The sequence below is a fragment of the Xiphophorus couchianus genome, chromosome 10 (genome assembly GCF_001444195.1).
Source record: "Xiphophorus couchianus chromosome 10, X_couchianus-1.0, whole genome shotgun sequence".
Taxonomy (NCBI): Eukaryota; Metazoa; Chordata; class Actinopteri; order Cyprinodontiformes; family Poeciliidae; genus Xiphophorus; species Xiphophorus couchianus.
Genome location: NC_040237.1, coordinates 1798450 through 1817399, shown reverse-complemented (window position 1 = coordinate 1817399; position 18950 = coordinate 1798450). Strand labels below are relative to the sequence as shown.

At 37.6% G+C, this 18950-nt stretch overlaps 1 protein-coding gene across 1 annotated transcript in view; it reads left to right on the top strand.

The window, feature by feature from the left end:
• The first annotated feature begins 7622 nt into the window (after positions 1-7622).
• The window catches only part of atrnl1b (attractin-like 1b), a 65779-nt gene continuing 54451 nt past the window's right edge, over positions 7623-18950 (top strand). Inside the window, exons 1-6 of the mRNA XM_028029569.1 lie at positions 7623-8735; positions 12894-12977; positions 14907-15020; positions 15248-15376; positions 15465-15673; positions 17066-17240. Of these exons, the coding sequence (XP_027885370.1) occupies positions 8485-8735; positions 12894-12977; positions 14907-15020; positions 15248-15376; positions 15465-15673; positions 17066-17240 (962 nt within the window). The 5' untranslated portion in view covers positions 7623-8484. The remainder of the gene's footprint in view (positions 8736-12893; positions 12978-14906; positions 15021-15247; positions 15377-15464; positions 15674-17065; positions 17241-18950) is intronic.

Below are 18950 nucleotides of genomic sequence, written 5' to 3'. Positions count from 1 at the left end.
GCCAATTTTGTTATGGATTGAACTACAATAATATGTAGATATGCTATCACAAACAACACGAGAAACGTCTAAAACAAAGCTACACAAATTTGTAGAAGGTGGAAGACTGGATGGGCGTCCTCATCGGAGGATTTTTAAAAGTTACTTTGCTAAGCTGTCCCAATACCTTGGTTAACAACCATTGTGCTTTTTCTCAGTTGTTTGCACCTTCCACTAACTAAAACACTGCTTCCCATGGATGGCAATTTAAGCCCTGGACATTTTGGAAACTCTGACTCAACTCAACATATTTGACCTTCTCCATTTACATGGTTAATGTAGATTATACACATTAACAAACTGTTGTCTGATAGCGGTCTTGCTGGTGTGCTTGGGATCGTTGTTTTGCTGCTTAGCACTTGAGCTGAATATTACAGACATTCTCCTCCAGCGTTTCTGTTTGAGAGTACAATGTTTCCACCCAATTTGTCAAGTTATTCATCATCCTACCACTAAATTTCACCTAACCCTTTCACTTTAATTTCTCCCTGAAGTGCTCTTTTGTTTTACACCAAACGTAGTGGAAGCCACATCTCCCCAAAAGTTCCACTTTTGTCCCCTTAGTGCACAGCATATTTATTTTCAAAGGTCTTGAGGATCATCAAGTGGCTTTTGGCAAATGTGAAGGGTCTTTGTGTTCTTTGGCCTTGGAACTCTGCCATGGATGCAATGTGTGCCCAGTCTCTATCTTTGAATTATTTTGTGACCTCCTAGATGAATTGTTGATGCACTTTTGAAGTTATTTTGGTAGGTAGCCAAAATAACTGCTTGGAAGCTTTGCCACTTGTCATTTTTATGTTAGTTGGAAATAGATCTCACCGTGGTTCAGCGCAGTCACCAAGGAACGGCAAGGAAAGGGTTTTGCAAACTTTCCCACACTGACAGAGATCAATGACTGTTTCCAGCCTGTTTCTGAATTTCTTTAGATCAAGCTTTGAGATTTCCTTCATGTTGTCAGACAGGTTTCTTGCTTCTACATGTTAGAAGGCCTTGATGTGACTTGAACTTTCAAAAATTATTTCATGATAAAATAAACCCATTTGGCTGATGACATTAAACATTTTGGGGTCCTGAAAAAGCATCTGTAAAGTTGCAGATACTTGCAGATAGTAAAGCAAGTTATCTGTGACTTCTAGGAGCTTTAGAAGCAGCTAATAGCAATTTCAGTAGATCTAAAATGAGTTGGATCAATATTTACATAGACTAATTTGTTCAAAAGTTCAACTAACTCGACTTTTCCTTGTCTTCGTTTCCTTGTTTTCGTTTGATTTTTTGTTTTAGAAAAAAGCTAGAAGAAATCGGTTATTCTAAGTGTCTTTAGTGAAAGAAATTGAGCATCTGTTCCATGAGGACAGACGTGCTATTCTCAAACACTTATATATTTACCTTTTAAAAAAGACTCTGAACGCTTTCCTTGTCTTATACAGAAAAGTGAAGTACCTTCACAATCCAGCACCCCTGTGGGAGAACTGTGACCGGGTGGAGGTATGAGAGGAATGTCAAGCAACAAAACACACTCTAGTGGATGATTAAAACTCATGACATGGATCCCAGTGTTTCCTCTTTTTTTTACAAGGCAGTTAGTGTAACCGGTATTTAAGGAGGGAGAGGGCACGTGCACGCCAACGCACAACATGTGGTTAACTTTTTAATTTTAGCAGCTCAGACAAGGATAATTCCTGTGGTTCGGTCATAGCTGTATTTCAAATGATGAACTCACACCCAAGAAAAAAGGCCACACACAGGTAGATCTGACGAGATGACGTAATCTAATGCCGCTTAATGACTCAAGGAGAAGAGGTGCATGAGTTATTTCAAATGAAAATGTTTTTCTTTCTGGCGAGGACAAACACTCTCAGCTGCTGAGTTTGTGCTGGAAACAGATGGTGTACACGTGATTCAAGAAATAGAAGGCAATCAAAACCTGAACAAGAAAAAACATATCAACAGATTTAATGTAGCAATAGCAAATAAGTTGTGCAAGAGGTCTTCAGGAAAAGAAATAAGTCTCCAAACTTGACTTTTTTCCCAAATAAACAACATAAAATTCTGCCAATATATTACAGACACATAAAATGTTGTCTGTTGTTTTTTTCTACAAGGCTTTGGTTATGACTGGAGCATACATGTAAAAAGTTCAAGAGGAAGTGGCTAAACAAGAACAGACCATTCAGGAAAGAAGACAGGAAATCATTGAAGAGTGTGCACAAAGATATTACATTTTTAAATCTTTCACCATCAGCTTACCTGTTAAACCATAGATGGGAACATAAACACACACCCACCGATACTATCTTGTGTTTTACATATCAGCACAGTGTTTGTAGAGTCTCTTTGACTGTCTCCAGTTACTCATCGACAATAGCCATGGTATATCTTGGACAGATCACTTGTCCATCACAGTCAAAGTGACAACAGACAGCTATGAACACACTCAAACTAAATGGCATTTTAGAATCTCCAGTCAACCCACAAATCATGTTTGTTGGTTGTGGGAAGAAGGTATATTACCTGGAAGGTGTAACAGGAAGGTGCTCCAACTTCCTGTTAGAGTCCAGATTTAGTGATCCTTCTAGGAAGCTCTGTCCATATAACATGCTATCTAACAGTTGGAACCATTGTGCACCAGAAAAATCCAAACTGTCCAATAAGCCAAATAGAGATTTTGATACAGCTGAATGCAGAATGTGGTGGAAGTTGTCGAATCTGGACTTTGATCAATCCAACTGATGTTTTTAAGATCCACAGAAGTGAAAAATCATAGCTTTTTTCATTGTACACATCTTAACAAAAATAAATAAATCGACTCCATTAAATTGGGCCATAGTTTCACTTAGCTTTTGTGAAGGAAGAATAATTATTAAAAACTTTAGACAAATCGTTTGGCTCGTCTTCTTCCTGAAAACCCGGGTCCTCTCAGCGGGCAGGGCAGCCGCTAGAAAGTGGAACCACCACACTGCGCGTTGACGTCACAGATCACAGAGTTTAATCTCATACAAAGCAATCGACAACAAAGCTGCAGAGGAACAGAGATATGCATTTTTCTCATAAAATAAAGACACACAAGGGGAGACAAAACAAACACGAAACAAAGACAAACAGCAAAGACGTCTTTGGAGAGAGAGCCAATGCAAAAAAGCAAAAAGATGGCAACTTTCTGACAATTTAGTGATGACACTAAATTTTATACTGAGTGGGTGTTTTCCTATTTAATTTATGCATTCTAGGCGTTCCTCTTGTTGGCCAACTGGAAACTCCCAGAGAAACTTGGACACTCCCCTCAATCTACGCAAAGATCAAAGGACCATCTGCCTTCTACCAAAACAAAAGAGCGGATAGCTGATTGCTGCGCTCTGACCGCTCTGACCCCCCGTGGCTCCCACGGTCATTCTGAGTACAGAACGATCCTGAGATAAGACCTCACAGATACCTGAGAAATCTAACGTCCCTGTCTCCCAAGGAAAATGCTAATTTTATGGCTTCGCCTGTGGCCCGGCCTCACAGTGGGGGTCCCATTGAGAGATCTCCCTTAATCTGCATTTGGTTCCTGTGTCTCTGAATACTTACCCATCTGGTTTAGTTTTAAATGCTTAACACAAACCTGTTCAAAATAAGAGTGTTCCATATATCTTTTAAGATTAACTGTATTAAGCATTAAAAATAATCATATTTCCTTAACACTTTTACAGCTGTTGAACAGGGTAATGGATTCACCTGTGAACTTACTGATTTGTCCTCACAATAAAATTAGATTTTTAGCTCTACATCATAAACTATTGTTGTTTAGTTTCATACTAATGAATGATTGAAGATCCACATTCTTCTGGAGTTCTTGCAGACACTCCAGTTTATTTGGGGCCTGTTTTAATGACAAGGTCATATTGAAGAGTCTGCCTCCAAGATAAGTGTATGATGTTTTGTATATGATCCATACTAAAGTAATCATTTGAAAGAAAATTAAAGACCAAAACATTAAAACAAAACATGCATTTCCCCCATCCTTGAAAGATTCGTCAAGTACCTTGGTTAGATATAATCCTGTGACCTGAATATTTCCCAAATCTATTTCATTCAAGCTGATTCCATCTGGATTTTTCTTTGCAGCTTGAAAATACAGATTATTTTATCTTTTTATCTTCCGTGGATTAATTGAAGTCTTATCTTTGGGGAGATTTCACCTTTTGACTGAGAAGGTCGGCAGATGATGTCAAGCTTTTCTACTCCTTGTTCTAAAGGCTTGAGTGAAAGGCAAATGTGAGTCAGGCAGGATGATGGCTCAGCAAGAAGTGAAAACCAGGGTGGTCTGAACTTTCTTGCCTCCGCTCTTTCTTTGTCTGTGAGCCCACTGCTGAAGAACGGCCCTGTTAATCCAGCAGGGGAATTCCTTTTGTGCAGTCCCATGGAGAGCTCTGTCTGGGCTGGAACTTGGACATCTTTTGCGTTCATATTAGGCTGCTTAAGGAAATTTTTGTAAGTGAATTGTAAGTAGGTGAGAAAAAAAAAGACTGCTAAGTGTTGATAAACGACAAACACAGTCAGTTGAGGTGTACAAAGCTGTTGAAAGTGCAGACTCTAGGATCAGACAAAAAGCATTCCTTGGCTGTGAATCAGAGGTGAAAAAGGTCAACTCCAAAATAACACCAATCCCTGTTTAATTTGAGGCTCTCCCTTTTGTTTGCACACATATGCAGAGACACATAATAGAACTTCTTACTCCCCTAAACAAAGACTTCCCATCTCTGTTGTCATTACAAATAAATGTAGCCCAAACCATGTGCTTTCATGTGGAAACACACCCTCATCCCCCAAAAAACAACAACAAAAGAAGAACTCACTGACTCTACAGCACCTTCTTATAATCCCAATAACATTTAGACCAAGAATACACGGGGTATACTACCTTTAGAATGGTGAAGTCTACTGTCCTGAACTAGTGATGCATGCGCCTGACTTACTGCACATTCTCAAGTGGTTCAAGGTGGGAACTGCTAAGTCAAGGTGTGATAATATTATTTTTAGTTAAGGTGTGATCTGGTTAACAGAAGCCTCTGTGGAAAACAAACATTGGTTCTTCAGAATTCAAAGCGTTAGGTGGCCTAGAAAAATTCTTGGTCTGAAACCTACAAATACTAACTTATGAAATATGATCACCCTGGAAAAAAAATAACTATTTACATGAATGTATTACATTTTGTATGATGGAAATATATATAAATTGCCAACTGAAATGTTTGCACTGAGTGAAACTTCTCAGCAGACTCTTATAGTTTAAGGTAAAGTACTTTTACAAAGTTAGGCATCTTTATTGTTTTCAAAGAACTTATTTCATAGATATAATTACGTAGTTATTAAATTAAATAAAAGTATATTTTTTTCTTGTTTTCTTCTAAGGTGTTTTTACTTCATGAAGTGTGACTGTGTCCTTAGTGGCACTGTACAACATTGCCATCTACAGGTGGAACAGCTAACGACGCCACATTTCTATTTTATCTAACCAGGGGAGGAAAAAAAGACAGAGAGCAGAAAAAGTTAAAAACGAGTTGAGACAACACAAATAACAACAATCAAACCCGATATGTGTATTTGCATCAGTGATGCCCAAGTCCTGTCTTTAGGAGCTTTTATTCTGCAAATTTTAAGATTCAGCCCCTCTCCAAAACGTCTGAATCAAATGGCTGAATACCCTCAGCAGCATGTCAGTCAGACCTGCAGAGGACTTTGTAACAAATTACTCATTTGATTCTGGTGTCTTACAGAAGAAATGCATCCAAAAATTGCAGGGCAGTGTGCTAGCTCTCAAAGACTAGACTTGAACACCCTTGGCCTTCTGAATTCACACATCTGTGCATCAGACCATTCAACACAAGCATAACATTGGTAGTAAGTTCTAAAAGTCCATAATTATGACTATTCCAAGCACCTTGGAACTTGCTATGTCATGCAACCATAAGCATCTTTCTGGCTGAAAAATAAAATCTCAGTTTGTTTGTGCATTTTCTATATCTGAATATTTGATACGACAGAGAAAGAGACAAAATTATTAAATTCTCCTCTTTGGAAGGAAAAGGCAAATTTGACTGTTTAGCATTAATCAAACAGAATGTAGTTAAAAGAACTTTAGGTAAATGAAGGAACAGAAAACTGAATTTGTGAATGCTGATTTAATATTGGATGTATTAAATCCACTTCCAATATGTTTACAGTGGATAGTTGGGAGTGGTCTTAAGACAAACCCCTGAGGGATTCCATTGCTACAATAAGTTAGATGACACTATTTATATATAACTATCTTTTTAAAGCTGTGCTTGAAAAAGATAGTTATCAAACCCACCAACAGAATGATTGCAGAGCACAATAAATAAGTATAATATTTTAACTATGCAGCAAAATAAAGTTGTTTTTTTTATTTTATTTTCCTCTTTGGTAACAGTTCTTGTAATGTTTTTGTTTTATGTGTCACCCTACTTATTTTCTACAGTCTTAATGGCCTCAACAGGAAGAAATAACATCTTCAGGTTGGCATTGCGACCTGTCCACGGTGTACCCCGCCTCTCCCCCGGAACATTAGCTGGAGATAGGCACCAGCACTCCTCCTGACCCCACTAGGGACAATTAGAAAATGGATGGATGGAGGTTAGTTTTGCGAGGGCATCAACCGCATACATGTGTGTTGTATCATTTTTACTGACCCAAAGGAAACTGAAATGCCAGGCATTTAGTTTTAATTATCTTTCAATAAGATTTTTTTCTGTGAATATTACTGCCTCTGGTTCTCACTTGTATAAAACTAATATCCATGCTAAAAAAAAGCTTTCATAGCAGACCACCCTTGCTGTCTGAACAAAAACAACCCTTAGTTTGTGCTGCTGCTGCTTCTTTAAGAATAATCAGAGCTTGTTTTTCTCAGTTATCTGATCCACCCTGAGTAATCTAGAACAGCAAAAATAATTTGGACATTAGTCAGGAAATCATTTATTACAGCCACAACTATAAATCTTAGGATAGCTTCAACATCAATATTTTTGTTTGTTGTGTTTGTACATTTTTTCCAGGAATATTTTATAACATCTTATTTGTATAAATCAAGGAGACAGTAACTATTTCAGTAACTTATGCTGTTTTTTTTTTTAAAGTTGTCACATTCTATTACATTGTAAAATCGATGTTAAAACACACTCCTCCCTCCCACAAGAGAACTGTTTTCCTCTTTCTTATCAGAAGGAAATCAAGCTACACTGATTTTTTTTTGTATTTTCTGATCACTAAAAATGTGAAACTATTTTATAACTAAACATGTGTATTTTAAAAACTAATCAGATATGCATTTTCTTTCTTTCTTTCTTTTTTATCACTGGTTTCTGAAAAGATAATCCAGTCACCCAAACTTTCACAGACCGTCCACATAACCAACTAATAACTATCAGATAATAAATGCTTTTATAAAAAATTATCACAAAGGCGCAAGTAGGCATCTATATTTTGGGAAGTCCTTGACCTCCATGACACATTGGCCAACTGTGTCCGTTTCTGAGCGCTGTGTCTTTAAGTGGAGCTTGTTTGCAGTGCGCATGCGCATGCTCTGTTTAGTTTTCTCCAACCTGAAGAGCTCTGGCTGCCTAGCTTCGCATCGCTGGCTGTTGTTGTGAAGCTTCGAGGGGAAACGAGACATTTTTTTTTCTTCTTTTTTCCAGCTGGAATATAAAGGAGTTAGCAAGAGACATTAGTGTGACAGAAAGCCACGCTTGAGGAAGTCTGGAACCGCAGTGGAAACCGACTGTTTGGGTGAAGAAAAGCTAAACTGTCCGCTGAAAATACCCCCCCAGGAGCAGCAGAGGGGCAAGAATAGCCTTCACGGTTCCCACATCACAGCACATCCACTGCGGCAGCACTGCTCTCTGACTCTGGCGACTACAAACGCTTCAACCACCTTTGGGTTTTTATGTGTGACTATTTTGGTGGGAAAAAAAAAAGATTTGGTGAAAACCCAGCTGCTAAGAGGAACTACCCGCTTGGAGTATGGAGGTTTGTTAACGCATTAAAATGGCTGCTGAGATGGCATTTGGGAGAGAATGGTTCTAATTCAACGTATCAAACTGCAAATGAGCTATTCAGGCTAACAAACTGTATTAGTTTGGCCTATGAGAATATTCAGCCAGCAGCAGCTTTCGATTGAACGTTTATTGTCTCTTTAAATAGGCGCTTCCAAGGAAGAAGTGAAGGGAATTCCTCTCAATCCAAGTATATGCATGCGGTTAACCGAGCAGCTTTAGTAGACACACATTGCAATTATTTTAGGCCTTTTTAAGACTCAATCGAGTATGCCCACCACTCAACAAACATGCAGGACTTCTTTGTTATAGTTGAAGCGTCCTGAGAGGTCGAGGCGTTCTCTCTGAGAAGGCCCCGCTTGGTCGACCTGGAGGGGAGGAAAAAGGAAGAGGAACCATGGAGATTGGAGGAAGATGTAAGACTAGACATGTTCTATTCGGGCCGAAGCTAGTTTCGAGGAGCGATCCGAGGGGAATCCACAAATATCTGGTGGTGTGTGCTTTGTTTTCCTTCGTGCTGTTAACGCACGCCTCCCCGGCGAAATCCTGTGACAAGAGCTGTAACTCGGGGAAATGCATCAACGGATCCTGCGTCTGCGAACGAGGATGGGTCGGAGATCAATGCCAGCACTGCCAGGGGAGGTTCAAGTAAGTGGCCGGAATCCTCTTCCCGGTGCCGGGCTCTGAGTAATTTCTCTAAGAATGATCGGAGGCAGGGATCAGTAGGTGAGCAGCATCCAGTGGCTGCTGTTTAATTTAGGAAATCGGTGTCAGTGAAAGTCATCTGGAGATAGGAACAACATATGTGTGGGTCCTTCTTGTGCAAATGACCAAAAACACTCCTGCTGACTCACTGCGTAATAGGATGAGTCCTGCTCAAAACCGGTAATTGTGGAAAAAGTTAGCAGACCTGCAAATGCATCCCACAGTACTAACACAAACACTTCATTTCAAAACCGACGCGATGTGCTGTCCTATCTTTCACATCGTGGGTTCATACCTTTCTTTTTTTTTTTTTTTTTAGCAAACATACTGACTAAGCTTTTATTTCCATCACGTAAAAGTCAAAAGCCTTTTATTGGTTTTGAGTCTACAGCACAACAAGATCCAGAATCCAGTAATTTTGGCAGCTACACAAAAACATAGCAGGCTCTGACGGGTGATCTACAAAACACAGCAGCTTACTTTAAATTGGTCCCCAAGCTTCAGGGTATTACATTGGGACTTTAAGTGCTAAATCAACACAAGGTATGGAGTAATTGTAAACTACAGTTGAAACCAGACGTTTAAATACACTGAATAACAAGACACACATTTTCTCATTGTCTAAATTTAAATCAGACCAAATTATTTATAGTCACTAAATGGCTCAGAGAAGTTGTCAGAGATTTATTTATTAACATCTTAAAAATCTGAGGTTTACCAATTAGTATCATGTTTTCTGCTCAAGTAGGAAATCAAAAAGTACTTAAAATATGAAGTGATGGAGCAGCCTTCATTCTTTTAACTCTATTTGGATCTACCGTATAATACTTCAGGTAATTTCTATGCAGGTTTCACACCTGTGTAGTATTTAGGAGGGTTGTGTTTTATCTGTATGACTTGGGTCAAGCCTTTCGTGTCTCTTTTCAAAAGCTTCTCACAATAGTTTGCTGGAGTTCTGGCCCGTTCCTCCTGACAGAACTGGTGGAACCGAGTCAAGTTTGGAGGCTGCCTCACTAACACGTCTTTTCAGATCTACCCACAGCTTCCCTTAGAAATGACCTTATTAGTAAATAGTGTTCAAAGATGTGTTGTTTGACTTAAGTATAAATTAGAGCTGCTCAATGTCACCATCAACATTTCAATATCAATGTTTGCAATATTGCAATTGTAAAGGATGTTTCGAGTGCCGTATGTAATTATGTATCAAGTTTTAAGTGTTGTGCTTTTACACTGCATGGCAGCAATATGTTTAGCCAGTAGGATAATCTCTAACTGCCATTGGTGCAAACCATTGCTACATTTTAGTGAAGCTATGGTCAAGCTTTTAGATTAGGGTGGGGAAATGGCAATGATGTAAAATTAGACAAAAAGAATCGGGGATGATTTTCCTGATGCAATCGTTGTATAAATGGTGGGAGAATCTGATTGTGAAAAAAACTATTTGTTGAGTTAGCAAGCAATATAGACACTTAAAAATACTGAAATACATTACCATGTTCTTTGTTTTTCTTTAGAAATTCTGCTTGGTCTGAATCATTTTTTGTATAACGGTTAAAAAGAAATGGAGTAAAGGAGTCTGAAAAGTCATAAGTTGTGTTGTTGAATTGTTTATGTCAGAAGGCTGCACTTGACGTTAGGTTTGTAAACTATGCTAAGGCTAAGAGAAATATGGTGTTTCATGCTATAATAAGCTAGAACAAACTAAATTTAGGCACCTGTGCATGGAAAGTATGCCTTATCACATTCAGGGTTTTCTTTTTTTTTTTAGAGGAAGTGACATTTTCAGCAGTTTGTGTGGGCAGTCACCGTTGTGTAACAATTTGTACTGTCTATTTTTTTTATTTCTTTGCACTGTTCAGTATAGTAGCCATCCATTTGTCCATATCATAAGTCATTTGCCAATGCTTCCTTATATTATTTTGTTTATCCATCCATGCATTCATGCATATGTCCATGCATTGATCATCCATCTGGTTGTCAATTCATCCACCCTTTGTCTTGCAGAAATATCTATCATAAATACATAGCAAACATCTGCATTATGTTTTGAAAAAAGAAAAAAAGGTAAAATGACTCTGGACCTCTAGAAATTTCTGTAAAGAAAAGCATCAAATTGTGCCATAAAAAGATGCAAGTTAGATAATTAGACAATTAGATTTCATATCAAATCTATTCTCCTGATGTAGTGTTTAGAGGTATTTTGTCATAAGATCTTTCAAATAAAAGATATTTGTCTCTTCTCGGCATCGCAGCACATATTCTAAACCAATAGCACTTTCCTATACACTGGCTTATTGACTCAAAGTTGCAAATAGATTCTCAATGAAATCCCCAAACATATAAATCAGTTTGGCTTTGTGACAAAAGTGAGCACCCAGTGGCTTTGAGGAAACATCTGTAATCCACTTAAATTTCCATAAACCTCTCCACTCTCACAGCAGAGCTTTTATTGGATGAAAAGGAAGGAATGTGTGTCATTTGGTGATACAAGACAAAACAAATAGGGTAGATATAATAAAATCTAAGGATGCAATGACAGAATTAATGACTGCCAGCTTGGTGATGGTGTGGGATGGCCTTTCATTACAGCTTAGCGGCTCTAGGTGACACAGATGTAACTCTATCTCTGTAAGTAGCATTGTTCTGAATGTGGTTACAGGTTTTTGTTGCTGGTTGTCGTCAGACATGTTGTGGAGTAACGCCTCTGCAAAACACAAGACACTTTTGAACTGTGATGTTCTACAACATGTGGCATGCACATAACTGTGTGGAAATTTTGTCTTCATTCAGGTTTATGTGTGTGTGGTGTCACAGTTCTGTAAACTGCATGAAGCTGCCAAACAGATTGTGTTTCTCACTGTACCTTCAGGTCCAACATGAAAGATTAAGCCTTATTTTTGGACAATTAAACATCCTCTGGATGTTGTCTTTTCTCTGGCTGCATGTTTAATTCATAAGATGTAATCTCCGATACTTAATAGGAAGGAGCCAGAGTAAAAACCTTTTCTTTTTAAGAAATATAGTGTCAGGATCTTGAAAGAGAATTTATGTCCCGTGAACTTTTTGCGGTTTTGTCAAATAAAGTCTTTGACGGACTAAGAGCAAAGTCGCAGTTTCTCTACTTTTACGTGTTTTCAGACTTTGTAAAACAATAATCTTCACTATATTGTGTTGGTTTGCTACATAAAATACAAAGAAAATGCACAGAATTTTTCAGTTCCTAACATAGAAGAATTTGAAAAGTTCTAGTGACTTCAATAGTTTTCTAAGGTGCTGTTTTACCCCCCAGCTTCAAACTACTTTAAATTGGAGAGTTTAAAACTCTGAGGGTCTAATAGTACAGCAGTCAGCTTGTGTTTACTTTTTATCGAGCCTACCATGTTTTTGTGATGCATTTGTTCCCAAACATCAGAGAGGAAAATCATTTTCGGGCTCCTTTCTTACAGATGGTGTCTAATTATATGCCCTCTGTCGTTGTGAAACATAGCAGTGGGCGGTCACTTAAAGGCTTTTTTTCTAAGGATTAAAGAACCTATTTCTAAAGACTGTAAATGGTATCTTTTGGTTGCTCGGGCCTCTTCCTGTGCCCACTGGGCTTCTTTAATGCTGACTGTTTAATCTGCAGAACTAAAGGCACACTGTGAAGTTATAATTTAGGCTTTTTGGGCAATTTAGTTTTTGGAAAAAAATCTGTTTTGGTTTAGTATTAAAACAGAGATGTGATTCTGATTTCTATGCCTTTTAATCAATTGTCGAGCTGAATGTTTTGTAAAGAAACGCAGTTCTTTTAACCTACATACTCAGAAAGCCTTTGGATGTGTGTGGGCCCACAGCAGAGACCCCTCCCATCTGGGCAGAAAGGTTTCATCATAGGGGTGGGAGGAGGTGATCATAAACAGAACTCATGTTTTGATGTTCGGTCACCCTTCCCTTTGAGGGGAGAAAACCATAACAACAAAATCTGATCATAGCCGAGTCACCACATCCTCTCACTGGGGGGATGAAGCATTTACATTCTTTCATTAATATGTTTTCCACACTGTGCATACCAATCCACTGAAACAATTTCTTTTTAATGTTGTTTTGTTTTTCGTTTTCCAGATTGACAGAACCCTCAGGCTACCTCACAGACGGGCCCTTCAACTACAAGTTCAAAACAAAGTGCACCTGGCTCATTGAGGCCTAGTGAGTCCTTCATTCGATTATTACGCTGAAGCTGAACAGTCGCAGAAAAATGGAGAATTTATTGATATTTACCTTGACAGTGAAAAGGCTTCAGGATAATTTGTCCCTTTGATGCAGTCAATTTTATTACTCAGCTGCTGCCATTTTAACCCAAATTAATCCCAACTGATAAACAAGCAAACCATGTGGTTAAATATGTATTTAATCAGTGTTTTAGTTTGCTTAAAAAGGCATACTTAATGTTGTTCCACTCATTGTGGAACAAAACGGTGGTCAACTTGTATGAAATATTATCAAAGGGCCTGATCAAGCAAAAATACTTACGATCAAACTCCTCCCTGTAGATATTATTAGTGATTTATATTCACCTGTTCTTATTATAGACAGAGATTGTAGAAATGTTTTCTGTTTAGACCCATTTGTGCCCAAGCTTTAACTTTGTGTGTGATGCTACTTCAATATTTCCACATAATATTCTTTCCTCATGATGGCATCTATTTTAGAAGTGCACAATCTATCCTGCAGTAAAACAGCCCCACCACATGATGCTGCCTCCCCCATGCTGCACAGTTGGAATAAGAATAAGTATAAGATGTTCCCAGTCTTATACTGGGAACAGTATAAGAGTTTTACTCCAGATGTAATGTTGGTTATTATGACCAAACAGTTAAACATTAGTTTCATCAGACAACAGGACATGCCTCCAAAAATGAAGGTCTTTGTCTCTGTGTGCATTTGGAAAATGAAGTCTGGCTTTTTTATATTTCTTTTGGAATAATGGTTTCCTCCTAGCTGAATGGCCTTTCAGTACAGGACATGTTCCACTGTGGATAATGACACAGTCTTGCTAGCTTTAGCCAGCATTTTCATAAAGCCTTTGACTTTTTTCTGGAATTGATTTACAGATTTTCAGACAAAAAAAAAATGTCTGGAAAACAGGAACCCATCTCCGTCCTGAGCGGTATGATGGTTGGACATTCCCATCATGTCTGTACTTGCATAATTCTTTCTACAGATAAATGTCACACATTAAACCATATGATTTTTTTTCCAAGATTGAACCAGACTCATGGGGTTTCACAGTTCTTTCTCTGACTTTGTCATGGTATCAAACAAGAAAGCAAAGAGTTCTGGGTGTGGCCTTAAAATATGTCCACAGCTGTGGCTCCAATCAACATTTTCTGACGGTCTTTGGCTAAATTGAAGCAAAGTTACAAAGAATCCTCAAAACTTCCTGTGGCAGATGGCTTCTTTTTTGTATGGAGTGATGTGGGCACAAATGTGTAGCGCCCACTTAACTTTAGTCATTTTTTAAAAGCAAATGATGCTTAAATGGCATAATATAAAACTTAACAGAGCATGCAAAAGTTTCTGTATGACTGTGTTTCTGCTACGTTTTCATAAACGATAGTTGTCATGAAGGATCAAGAACCTCTATACCTTTAGCTAGCTTTAATTTTTATGCCAACTCAAATCACCATTTAGAACGTCTTTTTTTTAAAACTAGAAATATAATTAGCCAAAGTTAACTTGCTATTTTCATGTCCAGTTGGTTTTGGGATGTTTCTGTGGACTAAGAGCATTATTAGACCAAAACAAAATCATTCATTCATATTTGCTTTGTAAATTCATTACAAAACTGTTTTCTTTCATAAAGAGTGTAACTACTTGATACTTCTGTTTTTAGGCCTCAGAAGTAAATAAAAACTACTTCAGCAGTTGAATGCCCTATGAATTTAAATGTTATAGTATTTTTTTGTAACTGTTGCTGATTTCTGATGTGTGAAAAAACTTTTAAAGTTATAGTTTTTTAATTACAATGTTTTTATTTGCATCTTTTTCTGCATGTTTCTTCCAAAATTAAGCTGTAAATGTTATTCCAACTCTCACTTATCAGAGATAAATACTTTGATGTGTTTTTTCTTTCAGCCCTAATGCGGTTCTGCGGTTAAGATTCAACCACTTTGCCACAGAATGCAGCTGGGACCACATGTACGTCTATGACGGGGACTCTGTTTATGCTCCTCTGGTTGCTGTTTTCAGGTGAGAAACTCCAGATTGATGAGTCGATATGCACACATCTAAACTTTGAAGTCAGAAAAAAAAAAAAATTAAACCACTTTCTATGTCACAAGGAAATGCTTTTTTAAGAGTTTTTCTGTTTCAGATTTATAATTTTTTGTAACATTTAATACTACTAATACTTCTAGTAGAAGTATTAGTAGAAGTATTTAAAAACACGAAATGGATTTGTGCGTATATTTCTACAGTGGCCTGATCGTACCAGAGACCCGAGGTAACGAGACGGTTCCTGAAGTTGAGACGACTTCAGGCTATGCACTGCTACACTTTTTCAGCGACGCTGCCTACAATCTGACAGGATTTAACATACTCTACTCGTAAGTATTTGATGCTAAGCATTTAAGTTGCATTTCAGCTGATAATTATTTGAACCAATCTTTTCTATTCATTTATTTTTATTTCCAGGATAAACTCTTGTCCCAATAACTGCTCTGGACATGGGAAGTGCACGCCGGGGAACTCGGTCGCCAGCAGAGTGTACTGTGAATGTGACAAGTACTGGAAGGGCGAAGCGTGTGACATCCCCTACTGCAGGAACAACTGCGGGAGCCCCGACCACGGCTACTGCGACCTCACCGGCGAGAAGCTGTGTGTCTGCAACGACAGCTGGCAAGGTGAGAGCCGAGGGGGAAGAGAAGAAGATGATGCTTATAAGTCAAAGTGACTTCTGCAAGTGGGTGGGATGTGAATGCTGATATAGGCCGGTATAAATTTTCACTGTATGTTAACCTTGAGGGAAAATACAGAGGTTTCAAAGTATTTACAAAAAAGTTGAGTCTAAGAAGTAGGACGTTTTCTTATCGCTTACATTTAGAATAAAATCGACGTGTTATTCGTGCTATCTTGATTACCACGTTTCTAATGAGGTTTCCTCTAAAATTAAGGTATTTTTATACATAGAGCACAAAATTATGACTGTGTTTAAAAATGAACCAGATCTGGATCTTCAGGCGTCAGCAAAATATTGCTGAAGCCTATTGTGATAACTTCCCTCTTTCGAAATGTTGACAGAATTTTTCTGCATCATGTGCTAAATTGTTGGTGATGTCATGAACAGCATGATACCAGAAAAAGCAGGAACAGCTGTGTTGTGTTATGACACAATGTAACGCTGATTGCTATCATGTTGATAAGCCCTTTGACTGCGCCTTATTATATTTTTCCAGCTGGAAGGAAACAAAAGCTTTTGCATGATAGAACTTGACAGTAATTTACCGTACCCTTCACTAACACACACTGACGTTTGGCAACTTCTTCCATTTGATTAGTTCAGGCTTATGTTCAGGTTTGGCTTGCTTGCAGTTTATATTAGTGAAAATATTCCTGCCATACAGGTACAGTTTGCATCTTAAAAATGGTAAAATTTAGGAGCATGTATTTTATTTTATTTTTTTGCCTTGAAGTACAATACTCTGAAAAATATTCACTTCACTTGATCTTCTTTACATCATGTTATATTACAGCAACACACTTTGGTGTGTTAGATTTACAGTTCATTTTCAGTTGACAAATTGAACAGTCCTCTTTTTATCCAACCATGCTTTAAACTTTCATAACTTTATTTCTGACCTGTCTGCTGTGTTCCGTGATCTTCATGATGCCGTTTGTTCTCAGATGTTGTTCGAGGCCTTTGCAGAGTTGGTTGTATTTCTGCTGAGATTAAATAACATGAACGTTATGTCTATTTACTAGCTAACTGTCTTCTGAATTCAATTGTTTGCTCTGATTTTTAGGAGTATCACATTGGAAAGGGACTGAAAACGAAGGTTCACCACACTTAGACATTTTTTTGTTATAAAAACTTTGCCTATCACATTAAATATCATTAAAACATATTTAGGCTTGCAGTGTGAACATGACAAAATGTGAAAGGAGTTCATATTTATGAGGTATGGACACCTAAAGGTCAGTGTGGATATGTTACAAAGAGCTTGTTGTATTGCGTTATTGTATTTTTAACTTGTATGCCATAATGCCTTCCCTCTCTGCTCTGTTTATCTCTCCAGGCCCAGATTGCTCGCTGACTGTACCTTCAACCGAGTCCTTCTGGATCCTCCCAAGCGTCAAGCCCTTTGGCACCTCCCTCGCCAGGGCATCCCATAAGGCCGTGGTGCAGGAGAAGATCATGTGGGTGGTGGGTGGATATACGTTCAACTACAGCTCATTCCAGATGATTCTCAAGTAAGTTTAAATATATAGTTTTTGAGTTACCTAATCATTTATCTTAAAATTAGACAGCTTAAAGAAATTGCAATAGAAAACATTGAAAAAATACTTTTGATCTTTGTCTAGTTATTGATGATATTTGCCAGAGAAGCCAGTACCACTATTCTCTGAAATTTTTTCTGATTTATTTTGGAGAGATCAGAGGCTGGTGTGGACAGTTTGTAGTAGAAGCTGCTTCTTTGGAATTTTTGGTCCGTTAATGGCTTTGTGTTTCCATGTGAACGGCTTTTTGTTGCCATTGACGTTCTGCTCAGTGTTTATTAATCAGCAGGTGTGATGATTCCTGATGTTGCTGCTCTGTCTTGTATGAATAACAGAGCACTGATGTGGCCAGGTGTTCCTGTTTATTGCACACAAGCTGTAAATTATGTACACTCATCACTGTGCAGAGCCTGTGGCTGATCCAAAGCATTGTTTACTTCTTTACAAATAAAACATCGGTTGATGTGCTAGTGACCAGATCCAGACCGAGTGGGAAAAAGCCGCCATTGATTCTGAATGTATCAACCCATTATTCAAGGGTTTAAGAATGTTTATTTTCACTATATTAACAAAGTGAAATGCATTATGTAGATTAATTACACACAGCCTGTTTTCAAGCTTTTATTTCTGTTCATTTTTCTGATTACAGCTAATGAAGACAAGATGTTTAAGATTTGAGTATTAAATCAAACCCATAAAAAACATGTTTAAAACCAAAATATGTGTTTAAAGAAAGTTCTGCTCACTACTTGCTTAGAAAGTATTTTCAGAACTTACTTTTAATCTGACAAACTAGGTGTGTTGGTGCGTGTATTATAGTTATTTAATATACACAGATATATTATACACAGACTGATCACGCTGAGATTTTGAACTTCTTCTCGAGACAGAGACTTAATTTCTGTTGTCTGTCCTAAAAAGATTGCTTACAATTAAATATGGTACATTTGGAAAAACACCACAATTTTATGGTTGCATTGTATTTATACAATTACTACAAAATAAAATATACTTCTAAAATGAGTTACTTGCTTTTATTTCAAGCTGATCTCATCTTTCACTCAAATTCTTAACTATTTACAAGAAACTACAGGCAATTTAAATTTTCTTGGAAATTAGTTGTAAGTGCAGACTATTTATGCCTTCGGTTCTTATTGTGACGGTTTGCATTAAGTTATATTTCTGTTCCTTTGTTGTACTGATGCTTCTCACATTGTAGAAACTTGTCAGACCGCTTCTAGGTCTTCCTCGGAAGAGAGATTTTATCTCAAGGAACTTTCTGATAATTATAATGGTTAAAAAAACCCCGCTGCAGGCAAAATGTCTCATATTAGCAGTTCTGTTGTATAGAAGCATATACTTGGGTACATTCTAAGTATATGAAATGTACTTAGATTTCATAATTAATTATGAAATCTAAGTGCATTTACTTTACACTTTAAAGTGTGAAGTGTAAATTACTTTACACTGCTAAAGTAATTATTAGCAGTGATTTCTACTAATAAAAAGCAGAAATGACTCATATGAGTCATTTCTGCTTTTTATTAGATGTTATTGATTATTGCTGTTAGAATATGGGGTAACACTTTATTTTTTATTTTCAATAAACATGAAGGAGTTTTAATTGATGTTTGACTTGTCATAAAGTATCATTTGGTAAATAATAACATTTAATGCAAAGTT